The sequence below is a fragment of the Phaethon aethereus genome (genome assembly GCF_964289735.1).
Source record: "Phaethon aethereus genome assembly, chromosome: 7".
Taxonomy (NCBI): domain Eukaryota; kingdom Metazoa; phylum Chordata; class Aves; order Phaethontiformes; family Phaethontidae; genus Phaethon; species Phaethon aethereus.
In genome coordinates, this window is record NC_138583.1 from 14436252 (window position 1) to 14451690 (window position 15439).

The 15439-nt window shown below is 42.8% G+C and overlaps 1 protein-coding gene across 1 annotated transcript in view; it reads right to left on the bottom strand.

The window, feature by feature from the left end:
- Window positions 1-285: 285 nt before the first annotated feature.
- The window catches only part of ZMIZ1 (zinc finger MIZ-type containing 1), a gene marked incomplete at its 5' end in the record, with an annotated part of 157572 nt that continues 142418 nt past the window's right edge, over window positions 286-15439 (bottom strand). Inside the window, 5 exon segments of the mRNA XM_082002252.1 lie at window positions 286-1282; window positions 4961-5209; window positions 11012-11175; window positions 13593-13840; window positions 14374-14442. Of these exon segments, the coding sequence (XP_081858378.1) occupies window positions 1175-1282; window positions 4961-5209; window positions 11012-11175; window positions 13593-13840; window positions 14374-14442 (838 nt within the window). The 3' untranslated portion in view covers window positions 286-1174.

Sequence of the window (15439 nt, forward strand, 5' to 3'; positions counted from 1 at the left end):
GCTGTAAGGTGTCTGTCCAATGTCAATGCCCCTTCTCAAGCCGATTATTACAAATAGTTATGCAGATAGTGATGTTATTCTCCCTCCATCGTGCAATGATTTCCTGGCTGCCTTCAACCCAGCTTGTCTTACTATGTATTGTGCAGTACCGGCAGTGACAGAAACACTCGGGGCACCAAGGGCTGTAGGTGACAATCAGGAACAGTTTGGTTTGCACCCCCCTCCCTCTCCTTTCCATTCCGTATGGCATACATGGCAAAAAGATCTATTACAGCAATCTCAACAGCCGGATGTTAACGCAGCCAAAAACAGTACTGATTGGAAACCAAAACCACAAAAAATTCCCTAAACATTGCAAACTTTTTTTTTTTTTTCCCCTTAATTTTTCCAGGGTGCTACCAATCTGTATGTTTGGCCAGAGGAATCCTCTGCAAAGACGTGGTTAAGATTCCTGCGCTTGCAGAAATACCAACACCCACGGCTGCAGCCTGGAGATTCTCAGGACTCCATCACTTAAGTCGCGCTAGCTAAACTGCCGGCTCCCTCTGATGGGCCTGTACATCTTCCCTATCTTTGCCACTTGACTGTAGGATTTGTGCTTTTTTGAGCTTTGAACGTGTGTTTGTTTTTCGTTTTGTGTGTAGCCAGGACAATCACTCCAACGCAAACCTGTGGTTGGAGGGGGGCAGAGGGGAGGTGGGGTGGAGGGAGATACAGTTTCAAAAAAAATGGAAGAACACGCGTTGGAAGGACACTCCGAGACGGGTCAGTTGAAGACAGTTCCATTTTGTTGCCTTTTCTTCCCTTGCCGAGATTTGTTTTTGCCAAGATACTTCACACTATGTTTATCACAGAACTCTCTCTCTAGAGGATGAACACAAATGGGGTTTCCAATAGCTGCACAACTGTCTATGCTTCTTTGTCATGTGTATAGCACGGCAGACTTGAAGATTACTGCATTTATTTATTTTTTGTGGGTTTTTTTTTTTCTCCCGTCACTTTCGCAGTCTTTGAAGCTGACAAAAGCAGTTCTGAGATGAAGAAAGCAGGGAGTGCACCATTGGATCAAGTTGTGAGGTTTTTTCTTCTCTTGTGGAAAAGGAGTGTTAAGATTCCTCGCTGTGCAGCCACACGCGTGTGAACAAGTGAAAGGGATGGGAGAATACATATGGTTTCAATTGTTCTCAAAGAGAGACAGAAGGTCATCATTGCTATTGCTTGGCAAATCAGGAGGATCCAGGTACGAAAGCAGCTCATCTGGATTTGTGAGTTCTGGAAGCAGCTACGAAATATAAAGATAAAAGGAAAATTACAGATAACAGAAACACAATTGAGAGGAAAAAAGGGATTAAACACCACACATTCCTGGAAACTGGCTTTCATATGTATATATCCAAATAAATCGGACAGCAGCAGCAACCTAACACTCTAGGATGATGCAGTATCCACTGGTTTGTGAAAGTCTGTATTACTCAGTTTTCACCTGTGAATTACATTACCATCTCAGTTAGGGTTTCTCAGTCAACCTCCCCATCACAAAGTTCATCAATAATCAAAGTACATTTCTTGGCTAGCGATGCTGACAAAAACGTCTCGAAAAATGCTCATTATGTATGTTAGTTTCATATAAATCACTGACTAAAAACTTGAAACATGCAGTTTGAATAATACATATTTGAGCTTTAAGGCAGATCAACAATGACTGGTCTACCTGACTCGCACACGTCCGCGTGACACTGCCCGAAGCTGGCATCACTATAGGAGGCAGCCCTGTCACCCCTCAGCCACCCCCTCACACCTTTGTGCGTGGATGTAAGCTCTGGGGCAGTGAGCTGGAGCAGGGAACTCACACAGGGTTAAAACTAGCCCAGAAAGGGAAAGAAAAAAACCACAACACCCCAGAGTAAAAAAACAACCAAGAAGGAGCAGGGGGAGAGGAGTGGCAAGGCAGGTGGGCGAATCCTTGTCCCTTCTGTGGCAGTGAGCTTACAGTGGTTGGAAGTACGCCGCTACAGCATTACATGCAATGCCAGACATTTTAGAGAGTCAGGGCATAACACACCCCATCCAACAGAACATGCTCTTATCTCCACAATGATTTAAAGTATCAAAAGGAATAGTGGGGGGGGGGGGGGGGTAAGAGTAATTTATAGTTTTATTAATACTGTGTTTCACATAGAAAATTTTGGTTTTCCCACCATCACTCAGATCCTTTTTGATCTGACAGATAGCAAGCAAATCCTAACTCCTGGGTTGTGCACCAGGCAATGTTTTCTGCTTTTTTCTGCATGTTGCCGTATCCTAGTCAAAAGTTAACGTGTCATATATAAAAACAGCAGGGAAGAATTTGTAATACTCTCTTTATATTCCGTGTTGTGTTAAAGCAAAGACAGAAAAATATGGACTGCTTTAACAAACTTAATAGTAGGTATGAGGAATTCATTTTAAGTTGTTCTGTTTTCAAATACTATAAAACTAAAAGCTTGACTGCATCACATTTAGCATGCAAATATTATATTTATATGCTTCTATTACTCCTGTGTAAATGCAGCTTCAACTTCTGATGTTATATGGATGAACGTATTTTTCAATAAGTTAAACATGAAATGCAGAAATAAGTGTATGACTTCCTAAGCATTTTGGAAAAAAAATGCAACATCGAGTTTACATAAACAGAATCTCCCAGAAGGAATGTTTTTCTTAAAATACCACCTCCTTTTACTCATGGTAAAAATGCTACTGTCATAGTACGACACTAAAGATATAAGGCTTTTAAATGTATTTCACCTGCTGTCATTTTTTTTTTTTAATACCTAACACAGAAGCCCAGAAGAAAACTGCAGCCCCACCAACCGTGTAGAAAGTAAAAAATGGTTGAATTTGTCCTACAATTTTGCAACTCCATTCTTAAAAATTTAACATAACGTTTCTGAGACTCATTCTTGTACGCAGGGGCTTTTTAACTTTTTTTTTTTTTTTTTTTGAAAGGTGAAAGTTTTAGACAATATGCTCAATACCTCTGAAGATGAAGTCGTCTAAGTTTTGAAGGTGCCCTTGGCTTGCCTTGGTCAGAGGGGCCAGGCAGCACAGCCTGCCTGCTGCTCAGCTGGCGTGAGGACCGGCTGGGAGTTGAGGGTGCTGCGCTGGAGCAGAGGTATGAGACATAGGAGTGCCGGGTGCTGTGAGGGCTGTGGGAGCAGAAGCTACAGGAACGTGCTAGGCCTAAGGGCAGAATTTGGAGAGGTGCACCCAGGGCTCCTGACATGAGTACTCGAGAGGTCTGACCAGTCATTTGAGTCTTGCGCCTCTGCTGCCCCAGGTACACGTGCAGATCCCCCGTCTCTGCACCTATGAGGTATATCCTTCAACCTAAGTTAAACCTTTGACTGCATCGCATCGAAGTCCTAAAGAATTAATGTGACTATGTCAGTAGGGAGCGGACCAAGTTGCCCACGGTAGAGTTCCCCGTTTGGTTTGCTGCACAGGACTTTATTCAGACTGGTTCCACGACACAGCCACTGAAAATTAAACCCATTATAATAATCCATCTGATCGTGATTCAGCTCACAGATATTTCAAAGAACTGTATTCCCCAGACTGTACAACACTTGCCTTCTCATTTAGCTAAGACCATTTCAGCCTCCCATTAAGAATCCAGCACGTCTCCATCAGTGATAACTGTGGTACTGTGATAAATGTACAGGTTTGTCTACTTTGCTTTTCACCAAGGAATGAGTGCATGACCCATGACAGCATACTTGATGTTGCTTAAATATTTGAAGGAAAAAAATGACATTTTCATTTCACCCATTAATATTGCTCATACGGGGTCCTTAAGGGTTTAGACCTCCAATTGCCACGTGAACTATCATTCCCAAAGGGTGTGCATGTGACCGTGTTGTGTGAAATAGCAGCACTCTAGTTCAGATAGAATTTACTCCGCTGAGCACTGGACCAACCATCCCTTGCCCAACCCCTTCCCTGCCCTCTGCGAGGCCACCTGCCCGCACAGCGCTCCAGTGTGACAGGGAAGACCTAAGTATACAGCAACAGTAAATACAGACAGGAATCCGAGGCACAGAGGTGAACACTTCTCCAAGAAAATTACACTGCGCAGCAGCAGACTTTGGAACAGACAGAAGATACACATATGGGAACGCACAACTCAAACGAAAATCCAATCCTAGTGCTAAGGAATTTATATTTTGGGAAGTAGGTGGTTAACCAGGGAGATGCCTCAGATAATTCAGTTCCAAATGGATGGTAGAGATGGAAAGTTACTTTTGACCTGAAAACTAGGTTTATCTTTGCTTAGTTGTGAGCTGCCTCCCATAGTGGCTAAGGAGGCAGAAGACATCCTTGTGGTTTATCATCCTGTATGGAGAACTGGGAAGAAGAGCTTGTGCTGCTGAGCTACCTGCACGAGCAGCTATGGATGGGCACAGCCTGCTTTTGGCAGCAGGGAGGGTGCTGCAGGGCGGGCCAGCACATCCCCCTCCCACTGGCCAGGGCACGGTGCGGGGCTCAGTGTGCGGCCCGCTTGGCACGGCTCCGCCACAGTCAGAACCGCACACAGCTGCGCCCTTCCTCCTAGTCAGGCACTGCGATGGCTTCAGGGCCTAGATGAGCACATGGGAGCCCCCGTCCTGCGATGATGAGGGGGGAGGCAGGAGATGGCTCCCAGCCTGGTGCCTGAACTGCTGTCTGAAGAAATGCCTGCCTTGGTGCTGGGAAGAGCCTATGGCTCGCGCGCCATGCAGCTGCTCAAACCAGAACTGTTCTCCCAGCAAGCCAGGACTGCCCTGTCACCTTGGCTGCAGCACCTGCGCCCATGTACCAAAGCATGAAAGGATGGCATGTGCTGTGGAAGCGGCTGCCCGTCCCCGTGCCCTCCCCGCCCTCCCGCCGCGATGCGAAGCACACGCTATGGCAGGCAGATGATAGTATGACACAGACTTACATCCAGCGAGGGCTCCGGCATGTCGGGTGCTCCCTGTCCACCAGCCTGACCCTCTAAGGCTGAGGAGGGATTAAAGGTCAGGTCACTGTGTGGATGGTTGCTAGAAGCGGCCGGGGGTGGCTGCCGGGACTGCTGGGTAGGAGGCCCGCTGTGATGTAATGGCTGCCCTGACTGGCTGCTGGGGTGAGGGACGTGCAAACCTTGCTGCATGGAAGTATGGGACTGATCAGTGCTGCCGGGATGAGGGATCTGCGGAGGAGGAAAAAAGCAGGAAAAGAAAGTGAGGCCACAAGGTACAGTGCTCGCAGTGCCTGACTCTGTAACTGCATGTTACAAAAAGAAATAACTTAAATAAATTTTAAAAAAAGACACACACACCAACAACAACAAAAAAACACAAACCAAAACACAACCCCAAAACCCAAAGAAATAAATAAAAAAGTGCAATCGGAAAAGAAAACTCCATATCCCAATGCTGGAGGAAGTGCTTCAGCTTTTTGAAGGGAATCTGCAAGGGGAAAATAAACACATTGGATTTGTGCTGTTGGTTTGCTTCCTTGTGATGTGGGAAACTGCGCTTGAAGATGCAGTATACTGAACCTCAAAGAGGAGGGAAAGAGGCTTATGGGTGCTGCTCAGCACTAGCAAGGCAGATGCTTTTGCCCTAAAAAATTCCATGAATGAATGGAGAATTTGTTGAATAACAATCCCTACACCAGGAAGCTGATTAACTGAGAAAATGCATCATTTCTGCTCAGCTCCCTTATTGGGTGGCATCCTGACACCATTGCCTGTTCGTGTTTCAGCTCATTACAAACCTTTTGCAAGCACCAGCCTTTCCCCACTCCTCCCCTCCTTTTCTTTTCAGGATGCAACACCCCTTTTTAAGGGCAAAAGAGTCTCCTTGCTGATATTGACGGGTTCCGATGGGTGAGAGAAAACCCAAGCGGGCTCCCAACCTGTCAGCAGAGCTGCTGTAGGTGGCTGCATACCTGCTGACTGCAAAGTACAACGCGTTAGCTTGAAGTAAGCTAATGATCACACTTCTGTTTTGCGTTCATGCCGTGGCGAAGTTCTCTAGCAAAAGCTTAGTATTTTTTGTGTTTTCCATGGGGAATGGACTACCAAACCACATGCATCTTCCAAACCCTATTATGGAAGAATGGGGGAAAAGCCTTTCTCACATGACAGAGAAGCAACAAAAATGCACAAGCCCAATTCCTCCTTCTGCTGCATGTCACATTTAATGCTAGTGGATTCTTTGGGGCTTGACCTGGGTGCCATGAGAAAGAAGTGTCTGAATGCTTCAGAATCATATGGCTTATGTTAATTGGGTATATGGAGAAGCAAAACATGTAAACGTTTTTTGAGGAATGCTACATATTGTCACAAAGTGGAGCTGAAATAAAAGAACAGATACATACAACAGCATGAAATTCATCCAGCCAAGCAAACAGAAACCAGCGAAGTGCTATGTCAGCATTGACCCTTTCATATCACAGTAAACTGCAAGGTTATTTTAACCTTAGTCTTCAGTTTTGGAAAGCAAAAGGGAGGTTATTACAAAACTTAATTTTAAATGTTCCCACAAAATGAAAAAAAAAAAAAATTACAGAAACAAGCATTTAAAAAAATACATTTCACCACTCTTATGAAAACTAAAACCTGAATACTGATCCATTGGGACAGTCAGACTCCGCTACATCAAGGTCCTTTTCAATACTTTGGTAGTATGAAGGTTGGTGGAAATGAGCAGGATTATATCTGCAACACTGCATTTGGGCCTCCTTCCCATATGAGAGTTTAAAGTAACTGTTAAAAAGTGCTGATACATACTCTTCTATCCATTAGAGTCACAGTTTGACTACTTGAAAAGTATTCTACAACATTGTTGTTGTTACCTAAGGGGTAAACTTGTACAAAATCTGCCCACAGAACACACCGTAATGTAAATGAATCTGCAGCCTAAAAACTTTGCAGTGAAAACCTTTGAGTGAAAGTACATGTCTATCCAAATAGTACTGTTTCCTTCTTCATTCATTGAGGACATGTGCAACAGAAAGTGTGGAAATTAAGAAAGCTTAATAATAACAAAAATTGAAAAGCAATTTAAGACAGTGTTGCGAAAGTTCGAAAACAGTTTCCGGAAAAAAACCAAACCAAAACAGGATTATCTTGAATAGCCTTGTAAATATATCCCTGAATGCACAAAGCAAGAGTCATACTGGCATATTTATATCAATAGTTATTTAAACCAAGAGGCATTCATATGTTCTCAGACATATTTCAAAACAAATAAGCAGGTTAGAAGTTCTACCTTATGTTTATATAGGCAAGCATTTAATATATAATTATTTAGTTGATAAGGCTGTATCTTGGGCCCTGAGAAAACTCTTGCATAGGGATTAATTGTTCATTGTAAGACTGAGGGCCACCATAATCTTAAATAGCCATCGCAGGTTCAAAATCCATCTGATTTAGGCCACACACTCCACCAGCCTACCTGTGAGAAAGCAAAATGCTCAGGACTTCAACATTTCTCTACTTGCATTCAGCTAACTAACTAATGGCAAGTTTGCCATGGTGCAAAAACGTTCTAAGCAATACACTTTGTGTATGTTCAGCTTGCGTCTGCAACTCCCATGATTTTATTTAAAAAACACTAACACACACTATGAACACAGCGAGTCTAACAAAGTTGCCTTTGCTTACACAGCAAGGTAATTCCAGCATTGTTTTTAGGAGCGTAAACTTTGGCACTCAAAGCATTTACAGTCTATAAAAGCAAAGCTTATAGCAGACGTAAGTACATCTTCAGCTTAGTCGCACGAAACAACACAACTCTCTATGAGCCCAACAGGGGCCTCTACAAGTGCCACGATGTACAGCTGTAGAGAAACAGGACCTGCCAACTGCAGAACAATATTCCTTTAATCTCAGGAGAAAATTGATAGTGCGAAAAAACCACATTAGCAGGTTAAGTTGATGGTTTATGTCTCTCTCTCTCTCTCCATTACTGGGGTCATAGTTTTACGAACTCTTTTGCTGGGTTAACTGGAAGAACCACTAAAGATGCCATCCTGCTCTGCTGCTGTTCTTGGCCACTGTTCCCATGCATGCTTTGTCATCAGGTGCATCCTTGCAGACATGCAGCTGGGGAGCTGACATAGATCAAAGCTAAACTTCCCCCCACTCCTGCTCTGAATTAGTTTTCAATCACATCTGTACCCAGATCCAGATTACTTCATGGCTGCAATAACACTTGTGCTGGTGAAACAGACAGGAAAAGTGACAATAGAAACAACAGCGATGACTTTTTACAGTGGCACCGGCTCACATCACCTCACTGTCTATATGACACTATGGCACGCTCAGCCATTGCTCAATCATGTACTGCTACTTACACTGCAATAAGCGCTAAGCTAGAGCTAACTCTGAGTCCACCTTTGTCTAAAACTTGCTTACCATTTCTGAAAACACACATGATGCGATTGTGGCAGCTATTTTGTAGCAATCTTGCACTGACATAGAAGTGCCTGTTCTATAGTTCTCACAACACTTTACACCGGGGAAAAGGTATTCCAGGCACATTTCAGGTCTTCATTTTTTCTTCTTCCACAGGAGCAGAACAGCAGTGTTGAGAGAAGGTAGTTCTGATGATCCAGCCCGGGTTACCCAGCCCGACCTACTTTGGGCAAACACATCTGCATTTCCTGGAGTGACCTACGGAGTATGCCTGGAGGGATCAACTTTCTCTGCCTACCATTATATAAGGGCCACCACATAAATCTTCTTAACGGGAAAATTAGGAACTTCCCCAGGAGCATTCAGCTCTGGATAGAAATAGGTCTAAAAGGACCAAACATCTGATCCTGACTCACCTTGTAAACACGAAACGGTCAAAGTGAATAGTAGATGAAAACAAAGTACATCTTAAATGTGTAAAAAGGAAAGACAGAAAGCCAGACAACAGCACAGGCAACATTTTAAAACCTTAGTTCAATTACGCAATGTGATTTATAGTTATTGTCGTACAGAGATGTCTGTCCAAAGACATTCAGCTACCCAATTCAGTTATGTGTTAATGGCATGCATTTCTCTAAAAGTAGTAATTTTAAAGCTGCGTTTCTTGAGTGTCTGCTACAGACAAACAGTTCATTTTTGAGAGAGAAGAAAGAAAGAAGGATAAAAAGAGAGAAAGAGGAAAGCAGAGACTTTGTAATACTGAAAAAGTTGTGTGGGAGCACTAACAATCCTCAAATGTGGCCTGAAGACTATGTGGCTACGTTGACAAGGTCAATCTAACTCCCTTGTGCTAACAGACCTGAGAATTGATCATTAGAGAAAATCAGCCATTGACATAAACGAGGTGGAACCTGCTTTAGCGCCGCTTCCTGTTCCCAAACAGTATAGCTTGCACACCACGAAAGATGAGGGAGAGGTGAGGCAAAGGTTTATGTTAATTGCCAGCTATCATAAGCAAGTACCAGATTTGCTACAGACCAGCCCGCGGAACCAAAAATCTATTAATATTTGCCCAAATACCGTCTTACAGCCCTGGAACATGCATAGCCTTGTGCAACTTTCACCTTTGCTATCATCTGTAAGCAGTCCCATTTTCAGAAAGCCCCAGATTCTTCACTTTCATATTCTACCACTTCATAACTTACAACATCAGAAATTTCACTGGGGCAACTGCTACAGCAAAGATATACCAGTCAAACGGTCAAAGTCAAGAGGTAGGTGTCAGGTAATGGGAGGCAAAGAGTAATTCTCTGTGGCTTTGATTCAAAGGAAAGCAGCTGTGAGTAGTTCAGGTTAGCAGTATTTCCCCTTGCTACTATCTTCTAATACTGCATGGTTGCTTCTGATGCAGATAATTCAGACTGGCTCTTTAAGCTGGGTATGTGGAATTTGCCAACATAAAATTAAGTTTACAGCGTGTTTGTTCTGTCCTTTATTAGCCTGTAAAGTGGTAAAGTCGTTACGGTTTCTGGACTCTTCCTTTGCAGACAGTCTTGTTACTTGGGCATTCTCCAAGCTATACTAAGAACTCTCTCTCCACTCTCTTCCTATTTCTCACCATCCTCCTTGGAAAACCCACTGCCAGCTCGAGGAGACATTGACTGAGCAGGCTTCTGCTGAGCATCTGCTACCAGATTTCCTCATTACATTCTGAAATTGTACTTTCTAGTATTCACTAAAGACACGGCACAGATGACTTGTCAAGTTAAACATCCTTCCTGTGCAGTAACAGCACACTATAAAGCCCCTGCCCTGTAACTTAAATGAACATAAAAGGATGTATACACCCCCCTGCCCTGAGTTAAAATAGATGACTAGCCATGTCTAAGAGCTAAATGCTGCCGGTAACTTTTCTATCACCTAGCTGCTGCAGTACTGCATTTTCTGGAGATTATATATAGAGCAAGCTGCTTTTCCAATGCGCAGTTCTGCCTCCTCTGAGACCTGAGGAACCTCCATTCTTTAGTCTCTTACACCGATACGCTCTCAGACCAGTGGCAGCATCTCTCCTCAAAATCTAGAGGCTTGTCCTATTCCCAACAGCTTAAAGGTGCCTTTCATGCTAGTTGGGTAGAATTCCCCATCAAAATGCTTTGATGAAAATCTTGCCCTCAGGGACAAAGCCAGGGAAGATACTGCCCCTGCTTTGAAGTCTGTCGATGTCCTGCTGTCTGCCGAAGATGGATATTCACAGACCCTGCTGGCCTAGGGAATGAATTCTAGTTTTTTTCAGGTGTCAGAGCAAAGCACAATGATTAACACAAGCACACTGAGCCAGCTTGTCTCTTTCAGATAAACAAACTTAAATGACAATTCAAAAAGCTTCAAAATGCTTCTCCAAAAACTCGAAAAGGCCAGAAACTAAAAATGGTGGTTTTGGCATTTCTTAGGACTGCTCTATTTCAGAAACTTTCGAAGCGCGGAATCCACAAAAAGTAAAAGCAGTTCACAAGGCACATCCGTTAGCTGGATGAGAGCTCCTTACCCCCACAAAGGAAATTCTACGTCCACAGCACCATTACTTACAGATTCCTGCATGGGGTGACTGAGAGGTTTGTCGAGAGCTGCCATGCTGCTCGGCATGTCTGGGGGATGTGACAGTTGTGGCCCATGCATGAAGTCATTCATAGACGTGCCACCAGGATTCCCATGTGGGAAGTCAAAATTGCCATGACCTTGGTAACTGTTGCCTAAAAGAGAAACAGAAGCGATATGAAAGAAATTATTTGTTTCCCAACATTGATGTCTCAGAGCGTCTTGTAAAAAAAGCAGTGCAGCATGGCATCCTCCCTGCACAGCACAGGGCAACTGAAATGCTTAACATGAGTGCTCCCCACTGCTGGAGTCCCTGAAATCCACCTAACTGCAGCCTGAAATGATGTTCTCCAAAGCACCAAAATTTAACACCAATTTGTAATGAATTATCTGGATTTACCCCCACAGATTTACCATCTAGCAACAAGCCTGGAGTCCCCTGCTCATCTGCAGGACAAGTACTGTATGACCTGATCATACAGTAAAGCAGTATGTTTTGATCCATCCCACCTCAGCCCAGTGATCTTCACTTGAATTCTAAACCAACAATGTATCCCAATACAGGGATTTTACTGTACATATTTTTTCTGTCCAGATCCCTCTGTTAACGCTTCCAACTGAGATACCAACTCTGGCGACTTATTTGCTATGAACAGCAAAAATTGAACTAAAGCCACTCAGCTATTTTGTATAAGCAACTGAATTGGATGATACCGAGTTCTGAAATAATAGAATAACTTTGAAGCTTCCAAGGAGAGCCTGCAGTTCTCAGCTGAAGTACAGCAGCCTTAAATGTTCAAGTCAAGAAGGGAGTTTGACAAACTGAAGTAGCTGCATCATTTGCTCTTCAGCACAGCTTCACAAGCCGAAGTTTAATCTCAGAGGAATAGAAGTCATTAGCCATGTAAGAGTATTTCTCAAAGAAGCCAGGACTTTGATCTATCATGTAAATACTGCAGAGCCTTACTAATTCTCATTTTGTTAATCTGCAAACTGGATGAGTCTCACAGAATGTAGCTGGTCTTGCCTTGCTTCTCAGGAAAGATTTAATAGCAGGGAGCTGGAATAAGGTCTTGTATTACTGAGTACTTGTTATATTTGCAAATTAACACTTCAGCATGCTTACTGTCAAATGCAAATAAACAAATATAAACCACGGTAGTAATACTACTACTACTTTGCTCTGGAGTACTGTTAATCAGAGGACATTACCTAATTCTAAACATAAAGTTTCAGTGCACATATTGATGGAGAATGAAGATGCAAGGCAGTATGCCCAGGGACTTGCAGCCATGCAGCAGCACATCCTTCTCTGGGGCATCAGTTGTGCCACATGCTGAGGGATAGACCTATACAGACATTTAGGATAATCTGATGCTCTGCACTGATATGCCTATTGCAGGGGAAAGAGGAGAGCATGGGTTTCACCTGCCATTGATGAGTCAGGCCTCCAAGAAGCAATGACTACCTCTGCTACAGGATCCACAGGGGAAGGCAGGGAACTAACAGTCTAGGCAGCAATCGTTATACAAACCCTAAACCCCACTTTACGTGACTACCCTGTCCATTCCTAATTATGAGCTAGAAAGATGATGAAGAATAGATGGTTCTGTTCTCATGCTCTGACTGCACTTCACTCCTACTAAACGAGTGAAAAATTTGTGATTCAGTGCTCTTGGCTTTGTTATAGTAATCATTCATCTGTTTGAAAACCTAAAAAGTTTTATCATCTGTCATCAGTTTTGCAGTCATTGGAGCAAATTAACCATATTTTGCATGCAATCTATATTTTTCTTCAAACGCCTGCAAAAAGCACATATATCACCTTGTAATCAATTTGGGGATTCTGGTGGTGTGAACAGTTGGTCTTTTCCCAGAGCTGAACTGAGTCATATCATATTACTTGCAAAAGAAACAGTCTCTGGTTTCATATTTTCAGAATTGTCACTATAATTGAGTTATTCACAATATACCATTTGAAAACGTATCTCCACTGCCTGTAGTTTCCGGTTTCTCAATCTGGCAGCACAGGGGGAGAGGAACTCAAGTAACTGTCTAATGCAAAGGTGTTTGCAAAGCAGTTAGAATCTCTTTAGAAGTCATCCACTTTCTGTGTGGCCTACCAAATGTCTCCCACCTGGCCACAAGTTAAACTTGGTGGCCCAAGCAGCAAGGTTAATGGGTAAGGTTCTGTACTTTGTAAGTTCTGTAGCACTAGGAGCGCTCACTTGAATGAGAGTGGAACAGAAGGAAAATGGACAGAAAAAATGAGGAAAGATGTATATTGTGGCAGGCCATGAATATACAGGGTAACATACAATGTTTCTTGATTCTAGGAGGGTTGCATGGCAACAAATACGACAAGCACCAATTTCCTTACTAAATATATTTTCCTCTAAACAGATGAATTTTAAACAAAAAGGCCGATGCAGAATTTCAGAATTGCAGCCATGTAATTTGCTTTCCTTATGCATCTCCCTGAGAAGATGCACTGACATACCTGAATCACAAAGCTGACTGAACCAATGACCTTTAGAGTGACCACCTGGGTGCACAAAGCTGTAAAACTAACCTTGGTTACCATATTCAGTGGAGTTGTTGCCTCCTGGAGGAGGGGGTAAGGATGGGTAAGGTGATGGACCAGGACCCAAAGCTGCAATCATCTCCATCACATTTGGCATGATCATCTGGCTTGGACTCATGGTCTTAAATCTTTTTGAGGGAATGCCATCTGGGTCATCTTTGATGTGAATATCTGACTTTATAGGGACTGGCCTCCAACTGCAAGTTGGATCAATGGTAACTTCTTCAAACTCTGAGCTGTAAAATAATATTAAAATTTTAGCATATTAATTGATTTATTTTTTTAAAATCAATTCTGCTCAAGTTTCCATAAGAATCTGCATGGTAACAAGTGTTCTGAAATGCTCTAGTGTAATACAACCTCAAGATCTTTCGCTTCTCAACTGTGCGCCAAAAACAAGTTTTAAAAAAGGCAACTGTTGAGAGCACATTTCTGTGTTTATCCACACAGTGAAACCCAAACATATCTATGTGTTTTGCCACATGTGAATCAGAGCGACTACTTGTAAATACGAGAAAGCATTTTTAATCCCCCATTCTCACTCTTCCCTCTGCTTCATTGGTGAGGCTGCCATCAAGAGAGAACCCAAACTAGTTCTGTTAAGTAGATGGAACTTGATTCACTGTACCAGTAGCTCCACCAAGGAGCCAAAAAATAGAACATTCAAGTTCAATCACTAAGACCTACTTTGGTGTGACTACCTCAGTATTCATTAATGTATCCCCTAATTGCTTAGTCTTGGATATCAGAAATGAGGAAATTCACTTACTTTTGTATAGCGTTCAGAATACCCCACATATACTGGTCAACCTCCAAGCCTTCCAGCAGAGCAGTTTTACTAAAAAGTAAAAAAAAAACCCCCAAAATTCATGTTAGAATATCACTACACGTGTAAAAGAGGGATGGAAGAGGGATAGGTTAGTGATGAAATCAGCTGACTAGGATCCACCAACTTACTATCTGTAACACATAATTCAGGAATGATTGGGGGCAGTTTTAGTTCTACATCTGCATTGCCAGGATAATAGTATTCCACATCAAATAGATGAGATAAGGATTCATCTACTTGTGTGTATCGACAAGCTGTTCGTACCCTTTAAATAATTTTAGTGAAATATATTGTGATTTTAGAGGCTTTTTGAGCATAGCAGATCTCTCCTGTGAACATCAGCTAGCACATTGTTTTTTTTTGAGCTACACAGTAATATGGCTTCAAAGTAACTACATTTATAGCTATTTTACTTAAGATCAGCACAGTTGGGGACAGAACAAAACAGAAATGATTTATTTACATGGGCACTTCAATCTGAATGCAGGTGCTCATACTCAGATAAACAGGACAAAAATTTTGGCCTGGATGTCTGAATACAGAAATTAAGAAGACATGCAATTCTTGTGGTATTTTTAGCCTAACTTAGAAGATACAAAAGATTCAGGTAGTTCAGAGGAAACACCTGCACTTTAGGATGCATATCAATCACGGATAGTCATCGAAACAAGCTCGTCTCAAGCCTGCAATGTCCACAGAAGCAGATAGAATGGACAATTGCCACTCCTGTTTATACTTAACATTGGCTGGTGCAGCAGGGGTTGGACTGGAGACTTGCAGAGATAAAATACAAGCTGCTACAGCTACAGCTGCCTGAACTAAAGAGCTCTGGCTCCTCAGCTGAGGCTGGAACAAACTTGTAACCCTGCACACTGAGCACAGTAGGTTACAGATACTGAACTGGCCTGCAGTTGTTCTGCGATTCTTTCTGCCCAGTTAAATCTAAGAATGGGCAGCCTCCAACCACTTTAAAGCTTTTTATTCCATTTATTCTGCAGTACACTAG